Source organism: Ruditapes philippinarum, unplaced genomic scaffold (assembly GCF_026571515.1).
Source record: "Ruditapes philippinarum isolate M1 unplaced genomic scaffold, ASM2657151v2 ctg11511_1_1_1_1, whole genome shotgun sequence".
NCBI classification, from domain to species: Eukaryota; Metazoa; Mollusca; class Bivalvia; order Venerida; family Veneridae; genus Ruditapes; species Ruditapes philippinarum.
In genome coordinates, this window is record NW_026861873.1 from 7,883 (window position 1) to 25,295 (window position 17,413).

General features: G+C 32.9%; 1 protein-coding gene across 1 annotated transcript; it reads left to right on the forward strand.

Annotated features, from left to right (window-relative positions):
• The first annotated feature begins 392 nt into the window (after positions 1 to 392).
• Positions 393 to 12,018, forward strand: LOC132717211 (sodium- and chloride-dependent glycine transporter 1-like). The gene is made up of 14 exons (XM_060700638.1): positions 393 to 696; positions 1,439 to 1,570; positions 2,288 to 2,440; positions 3,284 to 3,383; positions 3,867 to 3,999; positions 4,966 to 5,100; positions 5,836 to 5,939; positions 7,231 to 7,355; positions 7,936 to 8,048; positions 8,994 to 9,125; positions 9,786 to 9,885; positions 10,225 to 10,325; positions 11,297 to 11,461; positions 11,805 to 12,018. The coding sequence occupies exons 1-14, from the start codon at positions 438 to 440 to the stop codon at positions 11,952 to 11,954; spliced, it is 1,902 nt and encodes a 633-aa protein (XP_060556621.1). The 5' UTR covers positions 393 to 437; the 3' UTR covers positions 11,955 to 12,018.
• The last annotated feature ends 5,395 nt before the right edge of the window (positions 12,019 to 17,413 follow it).

Below are 17,413 nucleotides of genomic sequence, written 5' to 3' on the forward strand. Positions count from 1 at the left end.
TCCGTGTTGTCGTCTGGCGCTTAAAATCGCTGTCATTGACAAATAATTACAAAATAAGGATAAGGATCAATAGTTTTCAGATTTCTTTTAATTATGAGATTCCCTATAAAGTAAAAAAAGAAGTCTTTTCACTTGTGTATATATTAATCTTGCTTATTTGTCTATGTAAAATTTGCAGTATTAAAAAAAAGTAGAAACAACGTTGTTGTCAATGTATACCTATGACGAATTATCTAGATATATGCTTAAAGAACCTTATCTCGCTTAATCTGTCTTACAATAAAGCTTTTAGTAAATGTTTGTCTACCATTTACCACCATACATATACTATGTCTCCGGTATACAAAGTCCTTAAACAAGTGTTACCTGCCACAATAAATTGATGGTACTCATTAATTTTACAAAACAGTGCAAATGTTACTGTTTCTTTAGAAAGTATGGAGCAAAATTTCTCAGCGACGGACGAGATAGCTAAATTCAGAATTGGAGAGGATTTAAAAGCTGATGTAGAGAGTATAGATATAGATGAGACAAGTGAATTACAGGACATAGATGATGTTCATGATGATGATAAGGATGAGGCAGAAAGGGACACGTGGGGCGGTGAATTCGAGTTTATGTTGTCGCTTGTAGGATACACTGTTGGGCTGGGAAATATCTGGCGTTTTCCGTATTTTTGTTACCGAAATGGTGGAGGTATAATTTATCATCTATTTAATTTTGCTTTCAATGTTTCACTTTTCGAAGAAGATTCTAAGTTAAGTATATGCAAGTTTCTAAATAAAATATACCCGATAAGCTGAAGCGTAAAATAAAATGAATTAATAATAACTATATAATAACTAATGAAATAAAACTGACATATTCATTTGAAATAAAACCTGGGTAAATCATGTCAATCTTTTTAATATCTCCTCAGAAATAAATATCTCGTTGCAATACGTTTAAATCGCAAATGATTGAAGCTGCAATCGTGATTTCGTGCATGAAGTTGAAATGTCCTTTCTGGAATGTCCTTCTCCCTATATTATAATGCAACGCTTATTTGCATATAAATTACATAAATAACATTAAAGTACAATAATATACTCGTACAATACATGTATATTTAATCAAAATAAATGAAAACATAAATTCAAAGTAATTATTTTAATCATTTATAGCGTGTAATTAATATTACAGAGAATTCTCAAATATATCATGAAATGTGATGTTTCAAATACAAGTATAACTTTACAATCAAAATTGCAAAATCAAAGCAAAAGGAATGCGCAGTTATTCAACATTGGCAAAGTTAAAAACATGATTACTGTAGTGGATAAGTAAGAATTTATTTCAGAAATTCCTCAAGCCGGACCAACGTTATAGTTATCATACTTATCAAAGGATGATTCAGAATATCCCTTAACATGTGCACGTATTTTTCTACTATTTTCAGGATGTGCAATTATTCCTTTTATCCTTTTCTTGACAATATGTGGGGGACCGTTGTATTACCTTGAAGTATGCCTTGGCCAATGGTCGGGGATGTCTCCCATCACAGTTTGGAATATATGTCCGCTTTTCAAAGGTAATTTTATTCTCAGACTTACATTTGTCTGCTTTTATGGAATCACTGATTTCCGTTGTTCTTTTTTGTTTGTTTGTTTTTTCTTTCTTTTTTAAATTCTGAATATGTAATTTTGCAACAGTCGGTGCTAGGGTGCAATGATCTTATTAAATGCATCAATGCAGTTAATAAATCATAAAAAACAACAATCTGAGCTGATATTGTTCAACCATTTCATTTATTTTATTTGTTGTGACCTCTTTTTTATAAAGTTAATTTAGGTTATATATCCATATAACTCGAATGGTCAGAATTAAAAAAAAAAACATAAATTTTACAATACATGTATTGTATAAGATATAAAAGATGACGTGTGTGGTTAAGGTCGCTGGATTACAATGAGTGGCTTCTGATAGCTTTTGGTTTAAATTCCGCCATAGACTTCAACAAAACAAACGAACAAAAAAACAAACACGCGCATTCCTGCCCACTAGATGATTCTATACGTAGTTAATACTACAACTAGTTTTAAAGAGTACCCTGGTGACTAAAATGGTATCATGTAGATAATTGACTGGCGCCTATTGTGAATAACGTACAAAGCATGTAAATTACTAAATACTTGAAAATAAACTGCTTTCAAATTTGAAATGCCTTATGTAAATGAAAGTATTAACTATTTAAAACTCCTAGATTCGTTTTAAAGTTCTGTTTTTTTTTATTTGTGAACAATTTCAGGCGTTGGGTTGGTCATGGTCTCTTTATCCCTGATTTACATTTGGTATTATGGAGCGGCCTTTAGCTGGGTGATTTACTTCCTCATCCAGTCGTTCTACCCAACACTTCCATGGAGCCGATGTGGACAAAGCTGGAACACTGAGTTATGCATTGGTAATTTGTTTATGTTTCAAAATTAATTAAAAATGACCGGTCGGGTAGAAAAATACCTTATCAGAAAAACTTATATATATTGTCTGTAAGACTAATAAATCCATAATCAAACAGAAAAGAGTGTTTTAAAAGGTAAAATCTGTAATATTACTTATTATTACATCGTTAATTCAACACTAGACCTTGTTTTATTTACTGTTGGTTAAAGATATATCAATAATAATGATTTTTTAGATGAATTCGAGCAGATATTTATATGCATGAAAATTAGGTGAAGAACTATACAAAATGTGTTGATTTTTACATTTACAAATAAGAATGCAATGACGTAATAAAACACATAAAACAAGTTATCAAAATATATCATATCTGGCCTCTTTGGTGGACTGCTTTTGAACGGTTTTCGACTTCGATTCACTTAATTTTGCACAGTTGTCTGTTCGAATCTCGTTCGGTATTTTGGATTTTAAAAGGAAGCTATACAACTTGTACACAGAAGGTCGGTGGTGGTTTTACCCGGATTCCCGCTCGTGCCTGAAATATTGCACACGACATACTTTTCCCGCAAGTCAAGCTAGAAAGTCGACATATGACTTGTACAGACTAGGTGTGACTTAAAAAAACAACAAACAACCAAACTAAGTTATCACATCTTGAACATGAGATTCTCCCGTTTAGCTCAGTAGGTAAAACATCTGATAAATTACTCGGGGGTTGCTGGCACGATCCTTGGGCGAGGCGTTTTTACTCCGTGATCAGTTCTCAGACATTGAGTCTAGTGGTCAATTGCTAGAAGTTTTCAAATAGAAAATATGAATTAATCTTTTTGGTATTTCTATCCAGACTCGACAACAAATACCACTGACAAAATGCTTAACATGACAAACAATGGTTTGAGTGTTACATCTATCACATTCAGATCGGCCTCAACGGAATTCTTTGAGTAAGTAAATTTGACGGTATATTGATCCCTTTAAATTGAAAACGGATAGTTTCTAAACAAAAGGAAACCGGACAAGTTTATTGATGAAATCCAACAAGTTATCGGTTGGTTTCACTGAAGGTATCTAATATCTTGTTTATAAAAATTTACCAAAATATTTAAATTATGAATATACAAACTATAAAAAATTCTAAGTCATATATTGTACGTATAATTTGTTTTCCGAACACTCAAATCTTCTGCTTCCACTTACACCTTTGACGAGTTAGTATTGTATTTTCGATGACACAAACTTAAACAATATTATTAAAGTATTATTCTCAGAATTAAATTCGTTTCAACAATAGACCTGGATAATTATGGTGACTGCATTACACTGCAGATATGACCGTCTAACAAACAGTCGCTTAACGCGTGTATGTCATATCACAAAGATATTCGTATCAATTTTTTTACCATATAAGAATTATTTCTTTTTTTCAGGCGGAATGTTCTTCAAAAGTCATCTGGAATAGACGTCATTGGTTCAATCCAACCTCATCTAATTGGCTGTTTCATTCTCGGATGGCTTTTAGTTTTCTTGTGTCTGGCCAAAGGTGTTAAATCACTTGGAAAGGTATCTCATTATACATGGACAATATTCATTTTGACAAAATATAAGCAATGAACTAACAGCGTTTGAGCCACGCGATGTTCCAAAATATATCATTATTGGATCCAATCATACCGATTGAGCTATGTGACTATTGTAAGAGTCCAAAATCAATATCAAATGCATATCGTACCCTATATAAACTCGTCTCCATTTTCAGGATTCAAAATTCATATATTAATTATTGTAAAATGTCAAAACTGTTGTGTAAATGAAGAGATTATTATACATTTTTAAGAACAATACTTAATCTACTTTGACTTGGCTCAGCTAGCGTCTCGTCAAATATAGGTTTGACAGCTACAGAATTCAGTATTGTATTACCTGTTCGGTGAAGGTTTACTGACAAGGTTGGTTATACATTTTGATACTTTCTTCGCATCGTTCATACTGTCCATTGACTGGTGATATTTTCAGGTTTTTTTAGATTCGTTTCTCGAATGCTTTTAATTTTTTGAGAACATTAAAAGTGACAACTTTGGGAAAAAATTGGAAAATGATTTTTTAATTAGATAGCTATTGTTATTGTTTCATGTAGTTTACGTTATTGTTTCAGGTAGTAAATGTATTTGTTTCAGGTAGTTAATGTTATTGTTTCAGGTAGTTTATGTTATTGTTTTAGGTAGTTTATGTTATTGTTTCAGGTAGTTTATGTTATTGTTTCAGGTAGTTTACGTTATTGTTTCAGGTAGTTTACGTTATTGTTTCAGGTAGTTTACGTTATTGTTTCAGATAGTTTATGTTATTGTTTCAGGTAGTTTACGTTATTGTTTCAGATAGTTTACGTTATTGTTTCAGGTAGTTTATGTTATTATTTCAGGTAGTTTATGTTATTATTTCAGGTAGTTTACATTATTATTTTAGGTAGTTTATGCTATTGTTTCAGGTAGTTTATGTTATTGTTTCAGGTAGTTAACGTTCTTATTTCAGGTAGTTTACGTTACAGTAACATTGCCATACATTCTTCTAACAGCTTTGTTAATACGCGGTGTGACGTTGGACGGGGCTTGGAATGGACTTCAACTTTATCTAATTCCAGATTTCAGTAGACTTATACATGGACAGGTCAGTTCTTTTTATTTAACCCATTACTTCATGAGCATTTTGTGAAAAATGGCTGTTTTCATTGAAAAGTCTCCCGTTACAAGTTCAAATTGCTATAATACTACAAAAACCACTTCAACACTAATCAAACTTGGCACAAATGTTGACTAGACCATTGCCCTCAGGCTTAAATTTTCTGTTACCATGGCAACGAGGGGACATCTCAAAATTGCCAAAAATCACTATTTTGCGTTGATTTTTTCCATCAAAATTGATTTCAAAGTGCATGCTGCAACTTCTCAATGGATTGAGATAGTGTCAAATGCTTTTCAGCGTTGGTTACACGTTACCTTATGATCAATCTGGGTTTATTTATAGCCTCTCACAAGTCCAAAATTTCCTTGGCGATAAGGGGGACTCCGCCCCCTTCAAACCCCCCAATCAGAAGGGGCACATCCCCCTTCTGGCAACCCCTGATGTATCTTTTGGTTGGGGGGCCGCGCCGAAAAAGAGGTCACTTTTTTAACAACATTTCTCAAACAAAAACAAGTATTGGAGGCCTAAATAAGGCATTTTTTTCACCATTTGAGACAACAAAAAGGGGGGGGGAAGGCGTTAAAAGGCGTGTATATGACGTAATGGGTTAAATATATCCAATATAATTGTATCTGTTATTACATGTTTTCTTCGGTAATGTATTCATGCGTGCGCAGTTTTTTATGAACTTTTATTTGTTCTTGGATCTCTTTATTTCAGGTTTGGATCGAAGCTGCGGTGCAATGTTTCTTCTCACTTGGACCGGCTTGGGGAGGCGCTATCACCATGGCAAGTTTTAACAAGTTCAACCATAACGCATTAAGGTAAGTTCCCTTTAAGATGTAAAATTCATTTCTTTGTTGTTTTTTCTGTTTCCGTTGATTTATAAGTTTATAAGTCATGACGACGATAAAAAGTTATTGTTTGGCGAATATGCAATTAAAATTCTTAAGGCTTGAGTAAATAACCAGATGGGTCAAGGCTTGAGAAAACCACTAGATGGGTCAGCAATCATACATTGAATCATGGTGCGATCGAGCGCATTAGTAGAACCATCTTCATTCTGTTATGAACATTGACTACATCATTGTCTAGATACAAATGTATTTAACCGTCAATCTGCTGTTGGCAACAAATTCTACAAATGCGGTAAGGCCAAGTTGAACAGACCCTTCCTTTACGCTTCAACATGGTCTACTTCAACATGGTCTACTTTAACATGGTCTACTTCAACATGGTCTACTTTAACATGGTCTACTTTAACATGGTATACTTTAACATGGTCTACTTTAACATGGTCTACTTCAACATGGTCTACTTCAACATGGTCTACTTTAACATGGTCTACTTCAACATGGTCTACTTCAACATGGTCTACTTCAACATGGTCTACTTTAACATGGTCTACTTCAACATGGTCTACTTTAACATGGTCTACTTTAAGATGGTCTACTTTTACATGGTCTACTTTAACATGGTCTACTTCAACATGGTCTACTTTAACATGGTCTACTTCAACATGGTCTACTTCAACATGGTCTACTTCAACATGGTCTACTTCAACATGGTCTACAATGTTCGCTATTAAGTCAGTTAATATTTTGAAATTTTCCCTAAAATGACAAATTGATAAATGTACTGATTTATTTTCATTTAAAGGCACATTCTGAGTCAAAATGATTTTTCTTTTTGAAATGGCAAACGATTTCGTTAGATATTATTACCTGAATTAAGTAGCAATGAATGTGATATTATCCGTCATAAAAGATGCTAAATGTAAACAAAGTAGTATTTTGACTTCCATAAAAAATACCAAATAACTATAACTACACTAATTTACAATGAGTAAAATTTTGGAAAGTAAAACAGGACACCAAAAATTTAAAAGCTTTTGAGAAATAAAATTAAAAGTATTTCTGCGACTTAATGGGCCTTTAAGATTATAAGCGGGGTTAGGAGTAACGGCTCATATCGGGAAGCGACAATATTTGTCTCTCGGTCAAGACCTTTCACATCGAAAAGTGCAAACTAGTACAAGTTCCAAAGTTGTATGCAATATGGTAAGTACAACTAATCTTGCGACAGAAATATATTTTCATTTTTTTATTATTTTAGGGATTCGGTCGTTGTTTGTATAGCTGACGCCTTTACAGGAATATACAGTGGGGTGGTGGTGTTTTCTGTTATAGGCTTCCTTTCAAAAGAAACTGGCACATCGATTGACGAACTTCCTTTCTCAGGTTTGACAATGCGTTGCAACGTTATACACACTCCATGACAGTGCTGCTTTTTCTTCCTTCCTTTTTAGACCTTTCATTTATGTTCATTTAATATTGATGATTAAATTCTGATAAAGCCGTTGCTAGTGGGCATGAAACATCTTGCACCATTTTCTGTTATGAACAGACAAATCCGAATATTCACAACTATTTGTACATTGTATTTGTTCTCATTGTTACATAGGGATCGCTTATTGTTATAACTTCGTAACATAGAATATATATTTTATACATTACAGTATCCAGGTTTAGTTCTATATATGGTGATATGCAACTGGTATATGAGCCGTGTCACGAAAAAACCAGCATAGTGCGTTTGCGACCAGCATTGATCCAGACCAGCCTGCGCATTCGCTCAGTTTGATCAGGATTCATGCTGACCGCTATCAGTTTCTCTACTTGTAATAGGGTTGGTTAGCGAACAGTATGGATCCTGATCAGACTGCCCGGATACGCAGGCTAGTCTGGATCCATGCTGGTCGCAAACCCATTATGTTGGTTTTGTCGTGACGCGGCTCATATTTTAACACATCTATTACAGGGGCAGGTTTAGCTTTTATAGCATACCCGGAAGCTCTGAGCCGCCTGCCTGTACCACATGCATGGTCCATCTTGTTCTTTTTAACCCTTGTACTGGTCGGCATAGATACACAGGTGCAAATATTTATATTTTAAGCATGTCAAATACAAAACAACAAAGTTAAAGGACTCTATCGTCGCTTTTTGTTTTTAACTTTTACTTTTCACAATTTCACAATTGTTGGTCTTCAAGTATTTCCACCACGAACATGCCTTCTGCATTTTCAATTTTTGGAAAGTAAATTATTCATAAAAGTTCTGTATACATGTACATGTATACACTGGCAATAATGATTGTAATATAAGATGGTTAATCTTATAAGTTATAAAACTTTTAATAGTTTCAATTAATTTCAGAAAATGGCCTTATAAGAATGATATTCGGCTACAGAAAGAACTTTAAACAATTTTTGCACAACACGATTTATTGAAAAAATAAAGCATTAAAATTTTATGTTTATAATATTTAATTTTAATTCATTTTATTTATTTATAAATCATGTTTATATCATACAAGATCTTACTACAATATTCTACCTCTACTAATCGTTAACACTTCATATTTTGGTGATCTGTTTAAATGAGAGAGAGAGAGCCTACGATGCTTCCGTTGTAGAGTCATCGGCCATAACAAAGCTGAAAAGGGTAAAATAAATAATGTCTAAAAATATCCGATTCAAAAGAACATGCTTGGACAAAGTTAATATTTGGTAAGAAAGTTCTATAGATCTATATTAACGTCATTTTCGTATCAAAATTGTATTCAAAATGTAGAGGAACAAGGTTCCGGGTGGCAAAGCATTCTTCGGTTTTTGAAAATCAAGCACGTTTGTGTTTGGGAATTGTGTTTACCTTTTTCAGTTTGTTTTTGGTCGTTGGCTCTACAGCGGAAGTTTCGAAGGGGCTCTGATTTAAACAGATCATAAAACTGTAAGATACACTTTTTAGTTGGGTTGTTTTAACAATATTACCTCCCCTCATAGTTCGGATGTTTTAACAATATATTGTCTCCCTTTACAGTTCGGATGTTTTGAGACAGTGACGAATGCCTTTATAGATCTAAACTACAAAAAGCTACATAAATACAGGCTCTTAATTTCTGCAGGGCTGGTAATATTCCTCATAATATCAGGAATTCCTCTCACCACATCGGTAAGTTAATTGAGCCGCGCCATTACAAAACCAACATAGTGCGTTTGCGACCAGCATGGATCCAGACCAGCCTGCGCATCCACACATTCTGATCAGGATCTATGCTTTTCGGTTACGAGCCCTTAAACAAGTAGAGAAACTAAATAGTTCAGTGAACTCTAAACCTGCTGAAATTGCCATAAATCATATAAATTGTATCCTTACTGACGTTCAACTACCCTTCTTCGCTAGGTAGCTAAGAGTAACGGAGCGAAAACGATGCTCTGATTTTAATGAGATTGTGATTTACATTGCAACTTTGGGTGGTCTTTTCGAATTTTAGGGGCTTCTCAATATAAGAATACAAAAAGTGGAGCTTCTCACAGCACATAGCCTGGCAGACTGCACGGGTGTGCATGCTGGTTTTGCTGTATTCTTGTGGCAAATTTTTGTCTCTTTTGGCTCCAGCAAGTTAAAGTTTAGATGCTGAAAGATATATATGTATATAAAGATCTTAAGATACTGAAAAATTACGTCAGTCAAATATTTCTGAGTATATTTTTGTCAAACATAATTTGCCTGATATTGAACGTCTACTCAACATATATTTATATAAGCGTTTTATTTGTGCATATATTTGATGTGTGTACATATGAATTATTTATATATTTCTATCACAAGGCTGGATACTATATCTTCATGCTCATTGACTCTTACATGGGTACTTTCAATCTGGTAGGAACTGCTCTCCTTGAATGTATTGTTGTAGCTTGGATTTATGGTAAACCTTGAACATTTATATATTTTATTTGCTTCAAAAATAAGGACATTAGATATAAAGCTTAATTTACATTATAATTAATGCACACATCTTTGTTTACTTTTGAGTTATTTTTATTTCGTGTATTTTATGTGTGTATTTTATGTCAATAAATGTAATGTGTCGGGGACGATCTTTGTCTGTACTGGTCGCAAGGGTATATTCAGTTACCGAAAGCTGGTTTAAGTACTTGTCAATATATGTTTGTCATTAATAATATGTAGTAGTTATTTAGTTACTGATTTTAGCGTCATATACATTTGGACGAAGGACTAACGTATCAAACTGGTATTATTTCAGGGGCTAATCGCTTCTCAGATGATATAGAGACGATGTTAGGAAAACGACCCAATATACTCCTCCGTCTTATCTGGTGTTTTGTCATTCCTTTATTTCTTCTGGTTAGAAACATTTTCCTTCTCTATCTTAAAATTAAACGACTCTTAAAGGCACATTATGTCCCAGAAACGAATAAAAAATCGAACTTCGTTAGAAATGGCATGTTTAAATAATACTTTAAGAGCATGTTAGATGCATATTACAAAAAGAATTAAGCGCAATTATATGTCATAAAAGTAGTAAATATAAAAAAGTAGTTGTTTACTTCCAAACAAAATGCTAAATCACTATAACTGTAACTATTACTGTATTAATTTTTAATTTCCAAAAAGCAACAGGAGAGAAGATGGTTAATATAATTGGTCAATGAGTAGCTTTTTTGGAAACTATTTAGATAAACTAAAAATAATAAGTTTTAGGGGAATGAAGAAAAAAAACTAATTTTGGGACAAAATAGGCATTTAGTGCTCTTTCATTTGCTATTTTTATCATACGTATATAACTACTTCTCAATCGTGTTTTATTTCAAATTTTATTTCTTTTTTTATTGAGAATGTTTCATTTTCCATTATAGTTAAACAATTCATTGTCCTCTTTCATCTGGTGTTTGATTATACCTTCATTTCATACAGTATGATATAACTTCCTTATTGATTTTTTCTTTATTGAATAAACCTTTGTATGGCCAATACTTTGGACCGGCGAGATTGTCTTTTGGTATATAAAAAATATTCATTTTCGTTTTTGGAGCTATGGTTAATTTTTTATATAGAGAAGCCAAGCTACTTAATTTTTTTCTAGCCATGCTTTCATGTGGTACACACATGGTCGTGACCCCAGTAGGTCTCGAACCCATAATCCCTTGGTTGAGAGGTAGACACCTTAACCCATTAGGCAACCACTCCACTTGTAGTAATAATTAGTTTGATAAGAGGGGATAGTTATTTAAAGTTTAATAGGAATTTTTATATTTTCTGCTAAACAACAATTTGAACTTATCTTTAATACATATATGTTTCATTTTTATTTTCAGGGAATTTTTATACCGACAATCGTTTCCTATACCACACCAACATTGGGTAGCTATGAGTACCCAATTCATGCACAAACTATTGGCAATTTGTTTGCCTTTGTACCAATAAGTTTGATCCCGATAGTCGCCGTATATCAAGTTATACAACAGAGCTGTTCAGGAAGAGTAAGTTCATTAAAATGTACACTGTGCCTCAGAATCGAAGAAATGTTTCCTTCGTTACAAACGAGTACATATTCTCTTTACAAACGAATATTTTTTTTCCTCCTTACAAATGATTTTTTTTCTTTACAAAGGAAAATTATTTTCCTTCTTTACGAACGATCATTTTGTATCCTCGTATATTCATTAGAGATAGCAGAAAGTACAAAATCTCTCACGCCCCCTAGCACCGGCTTAATCGGTACTCCCACAAAAAGTGTTGAAAGAAATTTATTAAAAATATATGGCAACATTAAAGCTTGATATACCTATATTAGTATTGAACAATATTTTCATTTTTTTTCAGAATATTAAGGATCTTTTGAAACCTGCTGTATATTGGGAGCCACACGATTCAAAAATAGGACGAATCTATAGAAAAACACCATATGTATACGGATCTAACTTCCGGGAAAGATTGTTAAATAACATTCTCGGCATCAACACTAGCACATGAAACCCTTTGAAAAACATTTTTATATTTCTATATTCTTTTATAACATTAAAGTATGATTATGCCCCAGAAATGCTTTTAATTCTATTTTTCAAAAGTTTTTTTTATTTCTGGTACATATTATAGTTTCCAAACACTTACTTATAGGCAATATACATGAACCAACTGTTTTCTTCTGGTGCAAACTAGCAACTAGTGCAGATATAGTGAAAAGTATATTGTATAGAGGTCAAAATAAAACCATGCATTTTTGTAGGTACAATTTAAAAATATGGTTTGACTAAATAATAATTTACATGCATACATTGACCGCATAAGAAGAATAAGTTGCCGCTTGCACTGTGAGGAAATGTTTGAGGGATTCTGTTGCAGAGAGGCAAATGCGTTTGTTTGTAGGTTCTTTTATACAGCAGTATATGGCACAAAGCTCTTACCTAAGGACATAGGTCGTTTTTTATCAGTGCCTTGTTCTTTCTCTATGTAAAGTGTATAAATGTTCGTAAAAAACACCATATTGTTTTGGCAATCATTGAAACAATATATCTTATTCCGTTGTGGATAAGCAGCTCCATTAAATTGCAGGTTCTCCTTGACAGCAATATAAGACACAAAGCTCTACTCCAAATGAAATAGCCTGAGGAGGCCCGCATTGCACGGTCTTATTAAGGTACGGTGGTTCGTTCTTTCTGTATATACATGTAACTGGTAAGAATTTCCTTAAGAACGTACTTTTTCCTGGTGCTTATTGTCTAATTCCGTTGTAGACTAGCCCTTGCATTAGTTTGGATGTTGTCCTTTAGAACAGTACGAGTCACAATGCTCTAGCCGAAGAAATATGGCCTCGAGAGGGCCGCATGGCATGGTCGTTTATGGACCGGTGATTTGCTCTTTTTTAAATAAAAAATATGAATTTTTGTAAAAATACCCCACCATTTTCGGGTGTCATCGGTTCAAGCACGATCGGTTTGATTCCGTTGTGGACTGGACATTGCATTAGTTTTGAGGCCTTTCTTTACAGCAATAAAAGCCAGAAAGCACTAACCCAATAGAAATGGCCTTAAAAAGCCTGCATGGCATGTCCGTTTTAAGGATCGGCGTTTTGTTCTTGCTGCATAGTCTTAGATCGACTGAACAATTATCAAGCATTTTTTTTTTCAGAGACTCATTCCGTTGAACGTTTGCTTTATATCATTTAAACTTGGCACGATAAAGTAATCTTAGAACTTCATAATTATGTGACATGAACATCGTGTACAGTGTTCATGTATAAAAAAAATAAAGTCGTGATCCGGTATACAGTACTGCTTTGGAAATTCTTCTTTTTGGCAATAATACGTTAATTTATCTAACGCAAGGAGAATTGAATTCGAAGTATAATTGCTTTTTGCTTTGGCGATTTATTCTTTAAGTATATAAAGTGTTAAATTAAGTTTTTTATTTTAATATTTTGGCTTTTAAAGCTCCTTATTAGGATAGACAAATTCTTATTAGGATTTCATTTCTTGACTTGTAATAATATCTTATCTTTATTTCTCCTAATAAGGGTTTTAGAACTCCTTATTAAGAGTTACAAAGTTGTATTTCGGTTTATTTTTGTAATATAAATCCGTGTTATTTATTAGTTTATTTAGGTCTCATCCATAACATGTACATATAATTACACATTCAAATAAACTGAAAATACATGTAAATGGTCATTCTTATAAAGATTTAAAGGAGACTTTACCTGTGATGCGTAGTACAAACATGTTAACGAGTATCAAAAAAAATGGTTAAAACACCAAATCCCCCAATAATACAAATTTATTAAAAGTTTTTTTTTAGGGATAAACCCCCATTAGCTGTATAATTACGGGGTGGCGCAAAGTGACCTCATGTGTATGTATTATTTTACGAGCATACTATGTCGTGGCCACGAGATAATTAAGTCGTGGGCACGAGAAACTATGTCGTGGCCTAGAGTACTAAGTCGTGGCCACGAGATAGTTAAGTCGTGCGGATTTGTTATTTCCATTTCTTTTGAGTGTCTCCTTTACTGCAATATTAATGCAGAAAGCCTAACCCGAGCAAAATGTTCGGGGATTTCCGTGTGATATGGTTGTATTTTTTGGACTGGTGATTTCCTCTTTCTGTATAGTTTTTTATAAAGTGCATTAAATTTTTAAAAAGAGCCAACATTTAAAACACCATTTGTCTGATTCCGCTGCGGAGTATTTTTTTTTCATCAGATTGGAGGCTCTTCTTTACTTTACAGGAATATAAGACCAGATCCCTGCCCCATGCAAAATGTGCGAGAATTTATGTTGTGGCATTGTTTTTTTTTTTTTTTTTTTTTTTGTTTTTTTTTTGTTTTTTTTTGTGTTTTTTTTTTACCAGCGATTTATCCTTGCCTAAATATTCGTACTAATCGTTATGATTCCGTTGCGGATTCGTATTAGTTTGGAGAGTTTTATTTACAGCTATATAAGGCACAAAGCCAATAGTTGAAATTTCCTTCCGAATTCTATGGAAGCCTTGGAGGGTCACTTTTGAGTTTTGACTTATAGATTTATTTTACTATTTTCTTATGACTTTTGATTTATGACTTTTGATTTATGACTTTTGATTTTTGACTTATGTATTTTGTTATTTCACACGTGCTTTCCATCATAATTATAATTTCCAAGGAAAATATGTTAGAATATGACAACGATTCAGACGAGGTAAGTTCATTTAGCTAAGTTTCCTGGAGACTTATTTAAAAAAAAACAACAAAATATGTGGGCTCATATGCAAGAACAAAATGTTGTTCTTATATAAGCCTTTTAAATTGATTAAGAAAAGAAAATTCTTTTCTTGCATTGCATTGCATTGGGTATCCATTTTTTATTTTGATTTCCGGAACAGGGATATATAATCTCAAATTGACATACAGCGTATGGAATCAAACGCTTTTTATTTTTTATATGGGTTCCAGTTTTTAAATCCAAACCAGTCTCGCATTGTTTGTTTGCTGCAGTAGTTACAATTCGGTTTTCATCCGTAGATCATTCTTCGTCCATCTAATATTGAATATAGACCAAATTATAGGCCTTATTTTGACAAAGACTTCACACACTTGTTTAGAACACGCTCTAAGTTAGAAATCTCTTTACTTGTTTTTTGCATTGCATTGTTATCAAATTATGCTTCCTTTTCGATTTTGAATTCATGGTTTAGAATTTTCATGAAAAATGGTTTCTCAAACACTATTGTAGCGATTCATTTGAAACTTAGAACACATTTTAAGTGTTGACATCTTAGATCAATGACCAAGTTTCGTATGAGTGGCGCAAAATTTGACATAGTTATGCCCATTTTTAAAGCTAAAATGTTTGTAAGATGTGGTCCCATAAACCAGTTATGATATAATATTGAAACTTAATTCACTTGTTCAGTATCAATAACTTAGGTCACATACCAAGTACAAAATATATGTTATTTGTATATAAACTTTTGATACAGTTATGTATTAAGGGATTTTTTGTATTTCATTTTGTATATTATTATATGTATTTCATTTCAATTGAGATAACACATACTTTTAATGTTTTCAGTTTAAATTCTAGTAAAGCTACCTGTAAGAATTAAGGACGTGCTGTCGAATAGTTTCAACTACAAATCAGTTGCAAGAGCACCAGCAATACATATTTGTCAAGTTTTTGGAGCCAGTTTAGAAGAGTAAGAGGTTTCATGGCAAAACAGCGTTCGTTTCGAGTGAGAAGTAGTACATGTCTAAACACTAGTGATTTGGTTTTCTTCGTTATTGTCTATGGAAATATTCAGACATTTTTGGAATACGAGCGTTACTTTTTCACACTTGTTTCAGACGCTCAATAATTTTCAAGTTTTAACCCCACCACTTAATGTGGACGCTTTATTGGAAACAAGCAATGTCACGTCCCACCATGTTTATTTTATACTGTCCATACCTCCAATATGGTACAAAACTTGTATCGATATACACGTCATGGTGAGACAGAGAAAAGTGTGAAAAATCATGAATTCATAATTCTGGCTTTCATATTTTTCAGTATTTGTAAATTTTCAAACTTAAAAGAAAGGTATCGAAATCAAACTTTGCATGTCGAGGCAGAAAGAAACATACTTCTGCTATCATAGCTACATTTTAGAAAATCCCCTTTGTTGTTGATTTGTTGTTGATTTTTTTTTTCATACTTAGATTTAGTTAAACTCATAATTATCTCAAATCTGGCATCAACTAGAATTTACTGGCAGATATATCTCGGCGAGACAGAGTGCATTGTGTTGTTAACAAAATTTTTGATTATAACATTTAATCGTTCTTCTTAGTTAAACATTCCCTTTTTCGACATGCTGTGGTTTGGGGGTATGCTCATTACGAAAGACTATGATATTTCCATTACATATAAAGTCGGTTATTCTTCATAAAACAAAACGAACTTATGGACGTTATTTAATATATACATTACACAAGGTATAGAGTTTCTTAAAAGTAACTAGGACATTTTAGCTAGAGACTGTGTTTGTTTTTTATCTCTCTTATGAAGAAATAATGCTTTGACAATGATTTTAAAAATCTTCACTTCTATAATAATACAGTCACTTAAGCGTTGCAAGTTTACCTAATTTATCTTATGTTTTCAAAAGCTTCGTTAGATAACTCATGATTTTCTTAGTTTTTCATCAGTAACGTATCAACGATGTGTTGTTTTGTAGAAATATAGCATGTATATATGTCTTCTGTGACGTAAATACTTGATGTTTTTGTTGATGGCAGTGTTTATTTTTAGCTGTCCTTAGTGTAAGCTTTTAAGTAAGGCATGTGTGCTATTTTTAAAAAAATGCTTACCTCTGTATTTCTTATCTCTGTTTTTAAATTAAATATAATGAAGCTCAAATTCAGTTTGTTTTGCCTATCTAATACATTTATTTTCTTATAAGACAACAATTTTGTTAAACAAAATAAAGCACGGTTGTAGAATAAAACATGTTTGTTGTAATCTGTTTAAACGCATTTATTCCAAACAATTATTGATAGCTCTGCCAACCTGTCAATGACAAGACCGTGAGGTAAAAACCTTTGGTAGTGTGGTCTCTCGGTAGAGGTATATTTAGGTATTCTGTTAAGGGGGCTGGCTGGTTCCACACAATTTACTTCTATAGTGATTGCTATTCTTTTTCTACTTTGCTCATTTCAACGTCTTACTTATAATTTTAATGAAACACTATCTCTACATAGATAAATAAATTCTCTGTAACATTTAAATACTGTTTATTCGGGCTTAGCTGTGTCTAATGTAGCATTTAGAAACGGGAACCAGAACAATAAGAGGCGTCGCCGGTTTTGCATGAATTACGTATTCATCCGTCAGTCATATATTTATTTTTTTATTTTTCTGAAAATTCTTATATATGTGTAGTTTAATGAAAATCATTTTACTAAAAACAAAAAGGTATAT